Genomic DNA, 15,101 nt, shown 5'->3' on the forward strand with positions numbered 1-15,101 from the left:
GTAAGTTATCGACGAATGCAAGCAATCATAAAGAGAAGGTAGAGATGCTTTGGCCATGACAGTTTATATTTAGGGCATTCTCAAGACCCAATGTAATGACATAATTCTCCTTCACTTGGCTGAAAAGTCTCATCTCCCTTAGTTCAGTTCAGGTTATAATTAAATATCTCTTATGAATCGTTTTCATGTTTTATCTGGATAGAACTTTGATTCAGGCTCTGAGGTAATTAGCTAGATATTTTTCTTCCCTCTCCTTTAATCAAACATTCATTCTGCCCCTCACACCCCAGAATACACTCTACTTGCCAGCTTCTCACAAACCTGATATAATATTATTTAGAACATTGCTTTTATCAGTTCAAATAAGGAAGAAATTTCACATTTCTCTCGTTCCTCTTCCTGAGATCTTTCAGAATCACAGATAACAACACAAAATTTGTCCCACATTCCATAATAAGACATTCTTCAGGTTTATTCCAACTGCTCATATCAAATACTTTTCTCAATTTTCAGTGACTTCTCAGTGACTATGGTTTTAAGTATTGACTCTCTTACTCAACAAGGATATGACTCTTAGGTCAGTCCCCTTTTTGCACTTCAGTTTCCTCTTCTCACTTGATATGGGTTAGACTGCCTGAATTCTGGAGTCTTTTTTAGGTCTCAGTCTTGTGACTCTTGATGTTTTAGGAGCTGGTGACATTCCAGGATGTGTCTGTGGACTTCACCCCAGAGGAATGGGACCTCTTAGACCATCCTCAGAAGAAATTTTACAAGGAGGTCATGCAGGAGATTGCCCAAAACCTACTCTCCTTGGGTAAGGACATTTCCCCTGGCCCCTCTGCTATCAAAGGCAGTATCTTCATCCCTTATTGTGCTGGCTTTGGATCATTTATCAATTACCAGGAAGGGAAATGGGGTGTTCTTCTGTCCTTCTGCTGCCTTCTACATCAGACTAGATGGTGTGAAGATAACATGTATGTTCCCTTGTTGCTCCTGTAAGCTGTCTCTTGGCAATTCTAGGTAGCTTGAAGTCAAAGATCAGATCAGTGGTGAAGCATCTCAGTTATAGCACTAATCCTCTGGATTATTTACCCCAAGCTCTCCCTGGACATTCATTGTTTTTGCCAGATCTCTGTAAAGTGCTCAGAAAGTATAGTTCTCTTTGTACCCTCTTCCTCTTTGGGATGGGCCAATTATTTAGGATATCTTTCTTTTTGACAAGCATCAGTTTGAAACTCTCAGCTTCTGGGTGTGCCAAGTGTCACATGTTTCTCCTTAGTCTTTCTTTAAATTGCCTCCACTATCCAGTACAGGTGGTGGAAAAGGATGGAGGGAAATGAATCTTTGTCTTCACCTGTTGTTCATCAGCTGTTGTGTAGAGTACTTCTTTACAATATTATGTTATTAGCTCATATTATTATCCCCATCTGGCATTTGGGGAAACTGAAGCAAACAGAGGTTAAGTGACTTTTCCAGAGACACACAGTTAGTAACTGTCTGAGGCTGGATTTAAACCTTGGCATTCCTCATTCTCATCCCAGGACTCTCTCCTCTGCACTACCAGCTGCCTCTTAATTTCTAGATTATGGAAAGTCTGCAATGCATCCCTCCTATGGTGAAGGTGCACCATGATTTAATTTTCTCATTCCCAGTTGGCTCCATGACCTTCTCCCCCACCTTTCCCCAAAGTTCTCAAAAATGAATGCTATGAAACCATGCTTAAGGGCTTCTGGGAACCATCCTTTGCTCCTTGCTCTCATGCCCCCTATACATGGTAGGAATCACAGACTGGCTAACAATTTGAATTTGAGTAAGCTTCATGGAGTTCCCCAAAAGGAGAATCTCACCATGAAAGGCACTCCTTGAAGAAACAGTGAAAAGGTTTTATAGGTTTCTTGGGTGGATAGGAGACAAAGCCAAAACTGATTCATCAAGCTCTAGTTTTCTGGAGGTCAGTGCTGATATGGCACATCTTTTTTTGGTTACAGGCATTAATGGAAGAAGTCAGATGTGTGTGAGCATGTTGGAGTGATTCTCAAAATGGAGCAGCTTTGTATGTATACTATTTTCCCTAAAGAAAACTCAATTTTAAGTTTTTCTCCATGTTCATTCCTTATTCCACATCCTTAGGGCTTCTAGTTCCCAGAGAATGTTTGGCTTTTTATTTGGAGGAAAGGGAAGTACCACAAAAGCTGGAACAAGAAGGCCTGAGGAGCTGCTGTACAGGTTAGTGACATGAAAGCAGGTATATGAGAGCTGTGACTCTGGGTCTTGGGGCAGTGCAAGTGCTAGATTTGGGGGCAGGAACACCTGACTTGGAATTCTTTCTCAGAGATTTTTAGTTATCTGCCACTCACATAGAATTAATCCTAGGATATACTTTACGTAAATCATCAACCCATGTGCCCTCCTTGATCTCCAAGGCTCGATCTTTGGACCCTTCTTGGAGAACTGTTTGGCAGATTCATTGAATCTGACAGCCACTCTCAGTCTGATGAAGTGGGTAGTAGAAATTCCCAGGTGTTCCATAGTAAGAGATTCTTCAAGAACCTACAAAGAAGTCTCTGTAATCTTTACCATGCATCTGGTCAGGTCCCATCAGGTTTAGAACTAGAGAAAGTTCACTGAAATAGGAGATAAGGTGTAAAAAGGAGAGAAACAAGGCTGAGGCCAGAAGCTGCATTTGACAAATAAGACAGAGACCAGAATATAGGGATTGAGGTAGAAGCTGGGGCCTGGCATCAGTCATGGGTCCTGGCAGTCCATCAATAAGCATGGATTAAGCACCTCCAGTTTTCTAGGCACCTCATCAAGTTTTAGGAAGGGAAAAGGCAGTTCCTGCTGTCAAGGAGCTGCCCATCTGTCATAGAAACATGGAAATGGTTGAGAAGAAACAACAGATCAGGAACCTTGGTCTTAATTGATCTAGGGAAAGGAGAATGTTTGGGAGCAGAAAGCTATCTAGTTCAGTGGGATACATTGGAATAAAGGGGAACTGTAGGTGTGAAATTAATAATTGTTTAAGGAGAATAGAATTGGGGAGGATTCAGAATCGAGACAAGAATGAGAAAAAATCCAGGTACACATCAGCCATATTGCAGAATCAGTTCCAGACTTTGGTGGTAAAGCAAATATTGCAAGTGAGTCACCTGACCTTTTTTTTCCGTGCATACAAAAGTTATGTTTCCAATATACTGTTGTCCATTACATGGACAATACTATTTAGCTTTTGAAAAGGGCGTATTTTAATTTGGAAATATTTCATTGGTAATAAAAGCTATCCCAGCCTTCAGTGAGTCCTAATCTTCTTTCTGGTGTGGTCTCTGGTCCAGTGTTGCTGGCTGTTGACTCATCACAGTTGTGATTGCTCAAGGCTGCCAGTTGCCATGGCAGTTTCTTACAACAAGGCAACAGCTAAGCTTGCCACCTACAATGATTGACTCTTCTTTTCCCTTCAACTTATAAACCATTCTTGGCTTATGAATTGGCCTGATTTCAATATTTTTGTGCTTTGGAGAATAAGAAGACCCAAAGGTAGGGAGAGAAAAGTCAAGCATACAAAAATAAAACGTTTTTTCTTAAAAAATGTAGAACAAAAGTAAGTGCCATGGAGAAGGGCCATCTAGTTCCATGAACAGATGATGCCCACTTTCAGGGGTGCTCGTCCAGTGTCACCTGCAGGGATACTTTTCAGGTCACTCAGTAATTCTGAGCTCATGGCCTGACTAGACATTGTAATAAGAATGCTAGGTCTGCCAGTTTCACAGACATTTCTGCAGACCCAATATGTTTGTCTCTGAAGCTCTTCATAAGTCAAGTTATCCTGCAAATTTGAGCTAATGGCATTTTAAAACAATCATGTTTCTGTCTTTTATGACTCTTTTCTTCACCTGGGGAAGGACCATGTAGATCAGTTTATTTTCTTGCAATGGAGGGAAAGGTTTCTAATTATATATCTGTGTACATGTGTCTCTGTGTATATGTTTTACTGTCTGTTTTTTGCAGAAGGAATGATTAGACCTGGAATGAAAGAGACTACTGAAAAGCTAAGGATTTCTGCAAAGGAAACACATGAAGAAAACCTCATGAGTGATAGTCCCTGTGACATCACTGGGAGAGAAATTTGTGCTACAAATGACAGAATCCACACAGGAGAAAAACCTTATGGTTATCATCATTATGGGAAAAACATGAGTCAACAGTCATCCCTGAAATACTGTCAAAAAATTCATACTGGAGAGAAACCACATGAGTCTCATGAATGTGGTGTACCTTTTAGTGAACACTCATCCTTCCTTTCTCCTCACAGTATTCACAGTGAGAGGAAACCCCACAAATGTAATCAGTGTGGAAAGACTGGGAGTTGCAGCTCTAGTCTTGCTGTACATCAGAGCATGGAGACTAGAGAGCAACCTTATGGGTATACCAAACTTGGAAAGGCATTCCCACAGAGCTCCAGTCTTACTCATCATCAGAGAATCCACGATGGTAAGAAGTCTTGTGAATGTAATCATTGTGGAAATGGATTCAGATTTAAAGGTCACCTTACTGTACATTGGAAGATTCACACGAGGGAGAAACCATATGAATGTAATCAATGTGGAAAGGCTTTGAGAGACAGCTCCAGTCTTCCCGCACATCAGAGAATCCACACTGCACAGAAACTTTATGAATGTAATCAATGTGGAAAGGCTTTCACAAGGAGCTCCAATCTTGCTGCACATCAGATTATCCACACTGGAGACAAACCTTATGAATGTAATCAATGTGGAAAGGCATTCGCAAGGAGATCAAGTCTTGTTAAACATCAGAGAATCCACACTGGAGAGAAACCTTATGAATGTAATCAGTGTGGAAAGGCTTTCAGAGACAGCTCCAGTCTTGCTAAACATCAGAGAATCCACACTGGAGAGAAACCCTATGAATGTAATCAATGTGGAAAGGCTTTTGGAAGAAACTGCTATCTTGCTGTACACCGGAGTATCCACACTGGAGAGAAACCTCATGAATGTAATCAATGTGGAAAGGCTTTCAGAATAAAGCGCCGTCTTATTGAACACCAAAGAATCCACACTGGAGAGAAACCTTATGATTGTAATCAGTGTGGAAAGGCTTTCAGAGGCAGCTACAGTCTAGCTGCACATCAGAGGATCCACACTGGAGAGAAACCCTATGAATGTAAGCAGTGTGGAAAGTCTTTCAGAGAAAGCTCCACTCTTGCTTCACATCAGATAATCCACAGTGGAGAGAAACCTTATGAATGTAATCAATGTGGAAAGGCTTTCATCAGAAAGTGCCATCTTGCTGTACACCAGAGAATCCACACTGGAGAGAAACCTTATGAGTGTAATCAATGTGGAAAAACTTTCAGAGTAAACTTCCTACTTGCTGTACATCAGAGAATCCACACGGGAGAGAAACCTTACGAATGTAATCAATGTGGAAAGGTTTTTAGGCAAAACTCCCAACTTGCTGTACACCACAGAATCCACACTGGAGAGAAACCTTATGAATGCAATCAGTGTGGAAAGTCTTTCAGAGACAGCTCCAAGCTTGGTGCACATCAGAGAATCCACACTGGAGAGAAACCTTATGAATGTAATGAATGTGGAAAGGCTTTCAGAGAGATCTACAGTTTTGCTGCACATCAAAGAATCCACACTGGAGAAAAACCTTACGAATGTGATCAATGTGGAAAAGCTTTCAGAGAGAGATCCAGTCTTACTGCACACCAGAAAATCCACACTGGAGAGAAACCTTATGAATGTAATCATTGTGGAAAAGCTTTCAGACGAAACAACCAACTTGCTGTACATCAGAGAATCCACACGGGAGAGAAACCTTATAAATGTAATCAGTGTGGAAAGGCTTTCACACGGAACTCCACTCTTGCTGCACATCAGAGAATCCACACTGGAGATAAAACCATGTAATCAGTGTGGAAAAGCTTTCAGAGAGAGATCCAGTCTTGCTACTCATCATTTTACTATACAATTCTGATGAAAGCAAAGTTGAAGACACATAATTTCTGGGTAATCATTCATTTATGGACAGCTTCTAGTTAATACAACAGTGGTCATTTAGCTATCTCTTACAAACTAGAGGTGAATCATGGAGTCCTTTCAACATTTCTATGCCCTTAGATAAGTAGGAGTTACCTATAGGCGTAAATCAATTTTAATTTGTTAAAACTTGAAAAGAATGAGAATTATAAGGAGATTTGGATTTATTCTAAAGAAGAACTGGGTTTAGGGGAGGGAGGCATGAATCTTGACCCAATTTTGAACAAAGAGACTTATTCTTATCCAGATCACCCTTACGTAGGGCAATCTAGACCAGAGGGGTCCACTGTCCCTCAGACCAGTTTGACTAAAACACAATGGGCCAGAATAAACCTAGAATAAAATCTCTTTAAATTTTGGTCAGTTCTAAATTTTCACAGTTGTACAAGTCTTCCCAAGATTTCATCTGATCATCAACTCTGCCCTTCAAAGATTGGTTGAATCACAGTAGCCAAATCTCTGAATGAGGAAATGGGGAAAAAGCTTAGTCCTAATTCAATAATTGTTTATATGGGAGAAATATTCATTCCTCTCACATCAGAGAATCTTTTAGAGAAAATATCTCATTAATGCAATCAGTATGAAAAGTTGAAGGTAATGTCCTATATTTCCTATAAGAATTCACATGAGATAGCAACCATATTCCCATAATGAATGTGCAAAGACATTCAGATGGACTATGGAGCATGTTAGACAACAGAAATTTCACCTTATGGTCGAACCCTGTCTGGCTTCAGGGAGGGTCTCTCTTCCTTTACATCAAGGATTCCTGGTGGAGAGAAGACTTATGAATGTGGTAAATGAGGACCTGCCCTTTCCTGGAAGAGGCAGGTCAGTAGACAGCACAATATTCACACTAGAAGGAAGCCTGGTAAAAGCCACAATTGTGGGAAGGTTACCACCTGAATCTGATAAATTTTTATTTGTGTGCTCCAATATGTACACTGGAGCAATCTTCCCGGAGATAAAACTTATGGAGCTAATTAATAAGCTGTGGTTTCTCCTTGGAGCACAGATCTCATCAGACATTGTATATTTCATATAGTGCATGAAACCCTAAAAGGGATTACATTTATCTCAGAAACCCCAAGGTTTCTCAAGACTTCCCTAAAATATGCCATGGCCCCCTAGGGGGAAGCCTGCCACTGGCTTCTTCACTTTACTGCACTCTTCCACTGTAGTGAGACAGCTTTCCTGCTCACCCTTCAATCTGTCCTAGGCTGGTAATCTGGTTCACTCCTCTAAAACTGATTCTGAGCCATTATTGCAAGGTTGTTTTCCAGGGAATCTGGAAGAGCCAAGACAAGTCAGTGCCTCACCTTACCATCTTGGCTCCAGTAGTCCTTATGCCCATGTTTTCAAGCAATACTCCCAGGATAATTCAGATTTTCTTGAAAAGGTCTTTTGTCTTTCTCATTCAATTGTTCTATTTTGTTGCAATGCTCATTCAAGAAAACCTCATCTCTCCTTGCTAATCTCATAAATTATGAATTCATTTGGGGGAAATCTCCCCTTTTCTTTTCCCTTTCCTTCTTTCCTTAGCTATTTGTAAGGCCTCATCAAACAGACATTTTTCTTTGTTGGTCTTTTGCTTAGGAATATGTTTAATTGTTGCCTCCTGTACAATGTTAGGAACCTCTGGTAATGGCTCCTCAGCCATTCTGTCTCCCAGATTTAGTCCCCTCAATCTGTGCATCACTGTCCTTTCCTATCCATAAGCCATGCTGTTGTATCATATCTTTAGGGTCTAATGGTTTTTCCCTGTTTTCTTCCATTTGATTGTGAATTTTGCAGTTAGAACCTCAGGACTTGGGCCTCAGTCAGCTGCTGATTCACATTTTGACTCATTGCATGGAATGTTTCCCCACTCTGCCTTTTCCCTAGAACATTTTTTTTGCAGTTTTATGGTTTCATGTAACATTGGCCTCTTTGGAGTCAGTGGTTGGAAGATGGAATTGTTGCTGTGGTATTGAATGGTTTTCCTTGGATTTGAACAGTACTAAAGTGTATATTGGGAAAATCTTGCTGGAGATAAAAGTTAGGGATCTAATTAAGAAGCTTAAGTCTCTTACTCAAGACCTCATTAGATTTCCCAGTGTAAGAGACCTCATTAAATATCCAAATTTACTCACTCTGATTAAATCCCTAAAAGTACAGCTTTTCCCTTGAAATCCTGATGTTCCTCATTATTCTTCAATAATATTCCTTTGAATTAATACACTGTAATTTCTTTAGCTATTCAACAGTTGATGGATACTCATTTTGTTCTTTGGTGGAACAAAATTTTCTGGTACAAATATTGTTATAATGGACAACAGTCCATCTAGAGTGTTCAAATCATAGCTGGACAATATGTTTTTCTATGTAACTCAACAATTTGGAGAATATATTCAACTGAATTGATTTCATTTAAAGGGCAACAAGTTTTTGTTTTCAGTTTTTCTCATTAGAACAGTAAAATTTGTTTTCAATCTGAAATGTTATTTTCATTATACTTCAAAATTTTATTGTGGTTTTTGGGAAATTATTTGGTAAGTAATGCTAACTTTAAAAGTCATACCTAGAGGGTGATGCAATTATGTTCTTCAGAAATTCAACTCTCTTTTGATGTGGATGCTGTGAAATGGTGAATTGAACTGTTAGAGAATGTGATTGCAATATTGAAAAACTGCTAAGTATTTAATTGGATGTATTTAATTTAAAAAAGAAAAATAATAATTTAGGTTTTGGTAAAGGTAGAAAAGATATAGATTCTCCTTCTCCAGGGAGTTCTTTGGGGATTGAACAAATGCTTTGGGTTACCAAATCTAAGCCCTGGGACAGAAGTTGCTCAAAGTACTTGAAGATGTAGAAGCCCAAGTGAAGACCTTTTTCTTTTGGATTGGTACAGCTTTTGTCCCATTTGTCTGAAGGGCCCCTCAGGGTGGAAGAGTGGTGGAGCTGCCCCCCAGTACCCTGTCCTCCAGTCTTCTCAAGACTTGGAACCACTGGAAAGTCTAGGTGCTGGAAGTGCTGTCACTTTCTCCACCTCTCTCGCCAAGTCCTGGCCAAAAACGAAGGCTGAGGGTTATGTTACCCATCATAACAAGGCTAAATTTTCTGCTGTAACCAGTTACTCTAGCCCTACCTGCCCTTTGACTCCTGGGGTCATAGGCATTGAAGGGGAAACTAAGGAATGGCTCCAGTCGTATCCCCTCCCCAGCATACTTGAGGATCTCTTGTTTAAACACTCCTTCCTTATGCCCTCCTCTAGCCCTGCCCCCTTGCTGGAAAGGGACCTGATGGTGAAATTGGGGAGCCAATTTTTGCTAGTTAATCCTCCCATCTCCTTTTTCCCCTCTGTTCCCAAGTATCAAGGCATTATCAGATTTGGCTCTGGCATTGCATACATCAACCCCATTTTCAATGTGTACTTCCCTGGAAAGTATACCTCCAAGGTAAGTGAACTTATCCATAGCTTTCAAAACTTCTCCATTTGTTGCAACCGATGGTTCCACATATGGATGGTGTGATGTTGGCTGATGGAGCACCTGTGTTTTCTTGGTGTTAATTATTAGGCCAAAATTAACACAGGAGAAGAGAATTGATCCATATTTTGTTCCATCTCAGCTTCAGAGGCTGCATTGAGTGCAGTCTTCTGCAAACAGAAAATCATGCACCAACACTCCCTCCACTTTAGTCTTGGCTTGTAACTGTTTCAAATTGAAGAACTTGCCATTAGTACAGTAGTTGACCTTGATACTGTCTTCATCCTCATTGAAACCATTTGTCAGCATGGCTGAAAACATCATGCTCAAAAGCATGGGGGAAGTACACAGACTTGTTTCACTCCACTGATGACTGGGAAGGCACAAGAGAATTGTCCAGTACCCCGAACCCGGGAAATATTGTGTACAGACCTCTCTTCTGCTCCTGGCATTTCTCCTGGAGTTGTCCAGCAGCAAGTAGCACATTGACTGTTCCTCGACCCTTTCTGTAGCCACAATGGCTGACAGGTATATCCCCATCTTCCAGGTGAAGGATCAACCCATTAAGGAGTACTCTAGCAAGAACTTTGCCTGCAATGACTAAGAGAGAGATCCCCCTGTGATTCTCGAGGGCAATCTGTTCCCTTTAACCTTTTTAGAGATGGACAATGGAGGCATTCTTGAACTCCTGAGGGATAACCTCCTCTTGCATGTAACCTGGAAAAAATCAGTTAGCTTTTGTATGAGCAGGGGTCCCCCTACTTTGTAAATCTCAGCTGGAATAGAATTAGTACCAGGTGCTTTGCCACATGAAAGGAGCCTAATTGAGCCCTCTAAACCTCTTCAGTTGGAAGTTCAGCTAAGGAGGGATTGACTTCAACCTGAGGTAAAGGGTCAATGACCTCAGCATTGATTGATGATGGTCTGTTGAGAACACTATGGAAGTGTTCAGCTCATCTCTCTAGGATCATGTCCTTATCACTGATGAGTGTGGCCCCATTAGCACTGAGTAGTTGTGATGCACCATAGGTTTTTGGTCCATTCAAAGCTTTCAGGGAATCATAAAAGCACTTTGGATTGTTACTATGAGCATAAAACTGAATTTCATCTTCTTACTGAGCCCGGAATCCTGCATCTCTCTAAACTTTGCTTGTACTTTCCTTTTGATGGAAATAAATGTTGCCTGTTTAGAAGTGGATGAACTATCCTGCTGGCACATCTTGTGAAATACTTGTTTTTCATTTAGCAGCTTCTGAATTTCCCCATCATTTTCATCAAACCAGTCTTGGTGTTTGCAAGTGTTCTGACCCAGATGAGCAAATGCAGTGCTGTACAGCAAATCTCTGAAAGCTGCCCATATCTTTTGTCTTCCACTGTTGCCAACTGTGTGTTGGCTCAACTTTTCCTCCAAGTCAGCAACAAACTGTGCACACTCTAAGAAGAACTCTAATTTGTTGAGATTAATTCTTCTGGTAGTCATTTTGCCTTGAGGGTGGCACTTTTGACGAATGTGAATATTTAGCTTGAAAAGGATAAGTCTATGGTCAATCAGTCTGCACCACACATTTCCTTTGTCACTCTCACATCTTGTCTGTTCCTTCTCCTTATAATCACATAGGCTATTAGATGCCAATGTTTGCTGCAAGGGTGCATCCATGAAGTTTTATTGTGTTTAGGTAAATGGAAGACAGTGTTGGTGATGAGAAGGTGATATGATGCACAAGTCTTCAGCAGTAAATGGTCACTGCTATTGCTGTTTCCAACTCCATTCCTCCCTCATACTCCCTGTCAAGTCTGCCTTCTGAGCCTACTCTAGCATTAAAGTTGTTCAGAATTATAATCTTGCCCTCTTTTGGCACATTGATGATAAGGGTCTATAGATTTTCTGAAAATTTGTCTTTGATTTCATCAGAGTTTGTCATGGTGGGAGGATTGGCACTGATGATGGTGGCAGGACGTTTTCCTGTGAGTGGCAATCGCATTGTCATGAGCCTGTCCTTCAGTCCTTTTATCAGGCATACCAGCTTGCTGATTAGATTAGTTTTGATTGCAAAACCCATGGCAGCTTCACAGCACTCCCCTTCACTGTGCCCACTCCAGAAATCGCTGTATCCAGCCCCAAATTCAGTAAGCTGGCCTTCATTTGCCAACCTTGTTTCACTCAGAGCTGCTCTTTGGATGCTATACTTGTTGAGTTCTCTTGCAACAAGAGCAGTTCTTCTTTCAGGTCTACTGGATTTTGTGTTGTCTATTACTGTGTACACATTCCATGTGCCAATGGTGAGTGGAATCATCTTTGCAGATGTTTTTGTACGTTTTTGTTTATCCTTTTTGTGTTTCAACTACATAGTGGGATTCCCTGCTTGCCATGGTAATAAGGCCAGGGCTGGGTAAGGAGACAATGTTTAGGCACCTTTTCTAGCCCCCTTCCTCACACCAGAGGTGAGCAGTGCTATCCATAAAAGGCTGCTTAGACACCCAGGGGTCTGCCAGGTCCCTCTGCTGCTTCCAATGAGAAAGGACCCAGTGGCCTGGGACACCTGTTTGCAGGGTTGTGACTACAGCTCCCTGTGTATTCCCACCTCCTGATTTATCACTTGCCTGCCACCACAGAACTTTGAGGTATAATAGTCAAATAGTATGGGTGATGTCTTTTGATTCATGTATAAATTGGATTTAAGTAAGGCAGAATTGCATAAAGTCATCAGCCTCACTCTCTCTTCCAGAGTCCTCATAGTCCAGTGGCAGGACAGAGTCAAGACAGCTGGTATTGGGTCAGGTTGCAGTGGATAACCTTGGCATCTTCAGTGTCTAACCAAGCTCTAAGTGCTCCACATCACCTGCTTCATCTGCCTTCATGGCCTTTGGAACAAATTGTTCTCATCCACCCATTCCACCAGAGGAAGTCTTCACGTGCTTGGAGTAGACACCCCCCCAACTCACCAACTGGTATGAGATCCCTTGTTTACCCTTAACCTGTTTTGGCCAGTTTGCTGAAATGGTTTATAGGAGTGTGGCTGATGCACATGCTGCAGCTTCTTGGAACCACAGGTGAGAGTTAGGTGGAACAGGTTGACACCAAAGGTGGAAAGAGTCCCAAAAAGGGCTGGACAGCCATCACGCCAAAGGCACTGGTCCTTCCTGAACACACCCTACACCTACACTATCTAAATTACAGAGTAGGGAATTGAGGGAAAGAGTGATAGAATTTGGAACTGAAAACTTTAAAAAAACAACAAATTAAAAACAAAAAATGTAGTTGGGGGAAATATTTTTTTTTGAAAATGGAAAAAAGGAAAATAGAGGTTCTGCACCACTCAGCAGGGCACCATCCATTAACTGCAGCAAATGGAGAAATTGTGAATCTTCTTTGAATCCCATTTGAATTATCTTAGGAAGATTCTGAAGGTCACCTGGCATAGTACAGGACTCTGACTTTCTCAAGTTAGATTGCCAATCATTCACATTCTACTGCAGAGCACAACGCTGATGGACTGGTCATGTTGTGGAAATGCCAAAAGTATGTTTTTCTAAAAGACTATTTCATGGAGAACACATGCAAAGAAGGCACTCACAATGTGGTCAGAAGACATAATACAAGGGCATTCCCAGGGTCTCTAAAGAATTTTGTGATCAGTGGTGGGACATGGGAGACGGTGGCAAAGGACTACCCAGCACAGCTTATTGCCATCAAAGAACATGCTGTGCTGTGCAAGCAAAGCATAATTGCAGCATCTCAGAAGAATAGTGAGATGTGCAAATTGACAGGCATCTCCACCCCAAATATTCATGTGGACTCTGTTCCCAGCCTGTGGTAAAGCCTTCTGGCCTCTTTTAGTCTCATCGTTCATGGTCAGAAACATTATAATTTCACTCTTACATGGTGATTTCATTTTAGGCTGCTTTGAACACAAACAACTATACAAATGAATATTTTAATAATGAAATAATAAGTTATTGAGAAATGGAAGCACTCATACAGAGAAGGTGAAAGATGCCTTGGACATGACAGGTTATATCCAGGGCATCCTCCAGACCCAATGTAATGACGCATAATTCCCCTTCTCTTGGCTGAAAAGTCTCATCTTCCTCAGTTCAGTCCAGGTTCTAATTAAGTATCTCTTATGAATCTTTTTCATGTTTTATCTAGATACTCCCTATCTGAGCACCATTTAGCATTCTCTTCCTTTGATCCAGGCATCCTTTTCATATTCCCCATTACTTAGCATTCTCTTAAAGTCCAAGTTGCCCAGCCTGGTTTGTGGATTGCCTGCACTACCAGCCACTCCCATTAGGATCCTCCATGAGGTTGATCTCTGACCCTGGGACTACCTTGAGACACTTGGATGCTTCCCTGAGTATTTTTCTGTATTTAAGGTCCATTTTGCCTCCATGAAGGTGCTCACATTCAATCAAACTCACACTGTCTACCTGAGATTCTCTCTGACCCGCTTGTGAATACAAGTGTTACAAATGCTTAGGCTCCTTTAAGAGTCAACCCAGTAAGGGGAATCTTTAATAAACTTTGTTTTTCTTTGGTTTAAGAAGGCTTGTGTTGAGTTCATTCAAGCAGGACCCGGTGTGTCAGTATTTTGGGGTCCCCTAATCCTCATTAGTTCCATCTTGAATTCCTTGGTGATCTAAGGTGATCAACTCCTCAATGTGTTTCTACATTGACGCAGCATAACAAACTCCTTTTAATTCTCCTTGTCCTGAGTTTTGCCTTGAATGGAGAATTTACCAGGTCCTAGGAACTTTTCTCCAAGAGTAAATAATCATACATTGTAAAGTAAAATGTACCCAATTAAATTGAGAACAGTTTGGAAACATTATAACCACTCTCTTAGAGTATGTCATAAATTCATAGCATTCAGATAAAAAGATGTGCATGTCCCTTTAAAAAATTTTTTTTCAAATTAAAAATATATACAATGGTTCTCCCAGATCCCCATGTGAGAAAATTTTGAGCCTAATAACAACATAAAAGATGTTACAGTGTTAATACATGAAACAAAATTGCCAGTCCAATAACATCAATTCAGCTGATTATCTTATTGAGAATTACCTTAGAAAAAGCACTTTGTCCATTTATGCCTCTGACCCTCTAGGCTGACTGCATTCGGGGAGGAGCAAAGGGTAATTCTGACCCAGTGACACCGAATTCTTATTCTTTCAGCTCCTAAACACAAGCCCTTAAGTGCCACATTTTAAGTCTGTTTCACCTTAAGGGTGGATCTACCCTTAGCTGGTCAAACATCCCAATCATCCTGCTGGGATCAGACTGGAAATGAGCCACATTCTCATTCAAACTAGGAGAATGCTAATCAAACTGCTTGCGTTTGGTGAATAACCTCCATTCTCAAACTAAGCTCCCTTGGGCTGTGAAGCTCAGGCTTGCCTGGAAATCTCCAGCTGGCCTCTGCCTTGTTCTCCACCTCCCAACTCCTAAAGTCCTGAATCTTTCCTCCAATAAGAAATCTGGTGGAGGGTGATAGGGGAGGAGGAGCCCTCAGAGCTGACCAGCCTGGTGGGGGTGGTCCAGGTGGAACAGGAGCTCTGGGGTGGAGTTTGG

At 41.2% G+C, this 15,101-nt stretch overlaps 1 protein-coding gene across 1 annotated transcript in view; it reads left to right on the plus strand.

The window, feature by feature from the left end:
• Nucleotides 1–691: 691 nt before the first annotated feature.
• Nucleotides 692–15,101, plus strand: part of LOC140521530 (uncharacterized) — a 35,290-nt gene continuing 20,880 nt past the window's right edge. The window contains exons 1-3 of the mRNA XM_072636664.1: nucleotides 692–814; nucleotides 2,131–2,226; nucleotides 4,006–5,867. Coding sequence (XP_072492765.1) covers nucleotides 781–814; nucleotides 2,131–2,226; nucleotides 4,006–5,867 — 1,992 coding nt within the window. The 5' untranslated portion in view covers nucleotides 692–780. The remainder of the gene's footprint in view (nucleotides 815–2,130; nucleotides 2,227–4,005; nucleotides 5,868–15,101) is intronic.

Source organism: Notamacropus eugenii, chromosome 1 (assembly GCF_028372415.1).
Source record: "Notamacropus eugenii isolate mMacEug1 chromosome 1, mMacEug1.pri_v2, whole genome shotgun sequence".
NCBI classification, from domain to species: Eukaryota; Metazoa; Chordata; class Mammalia; order Diprotodontia; family Macropodidae; genus Notamacropus; species Notamacropus eugenii.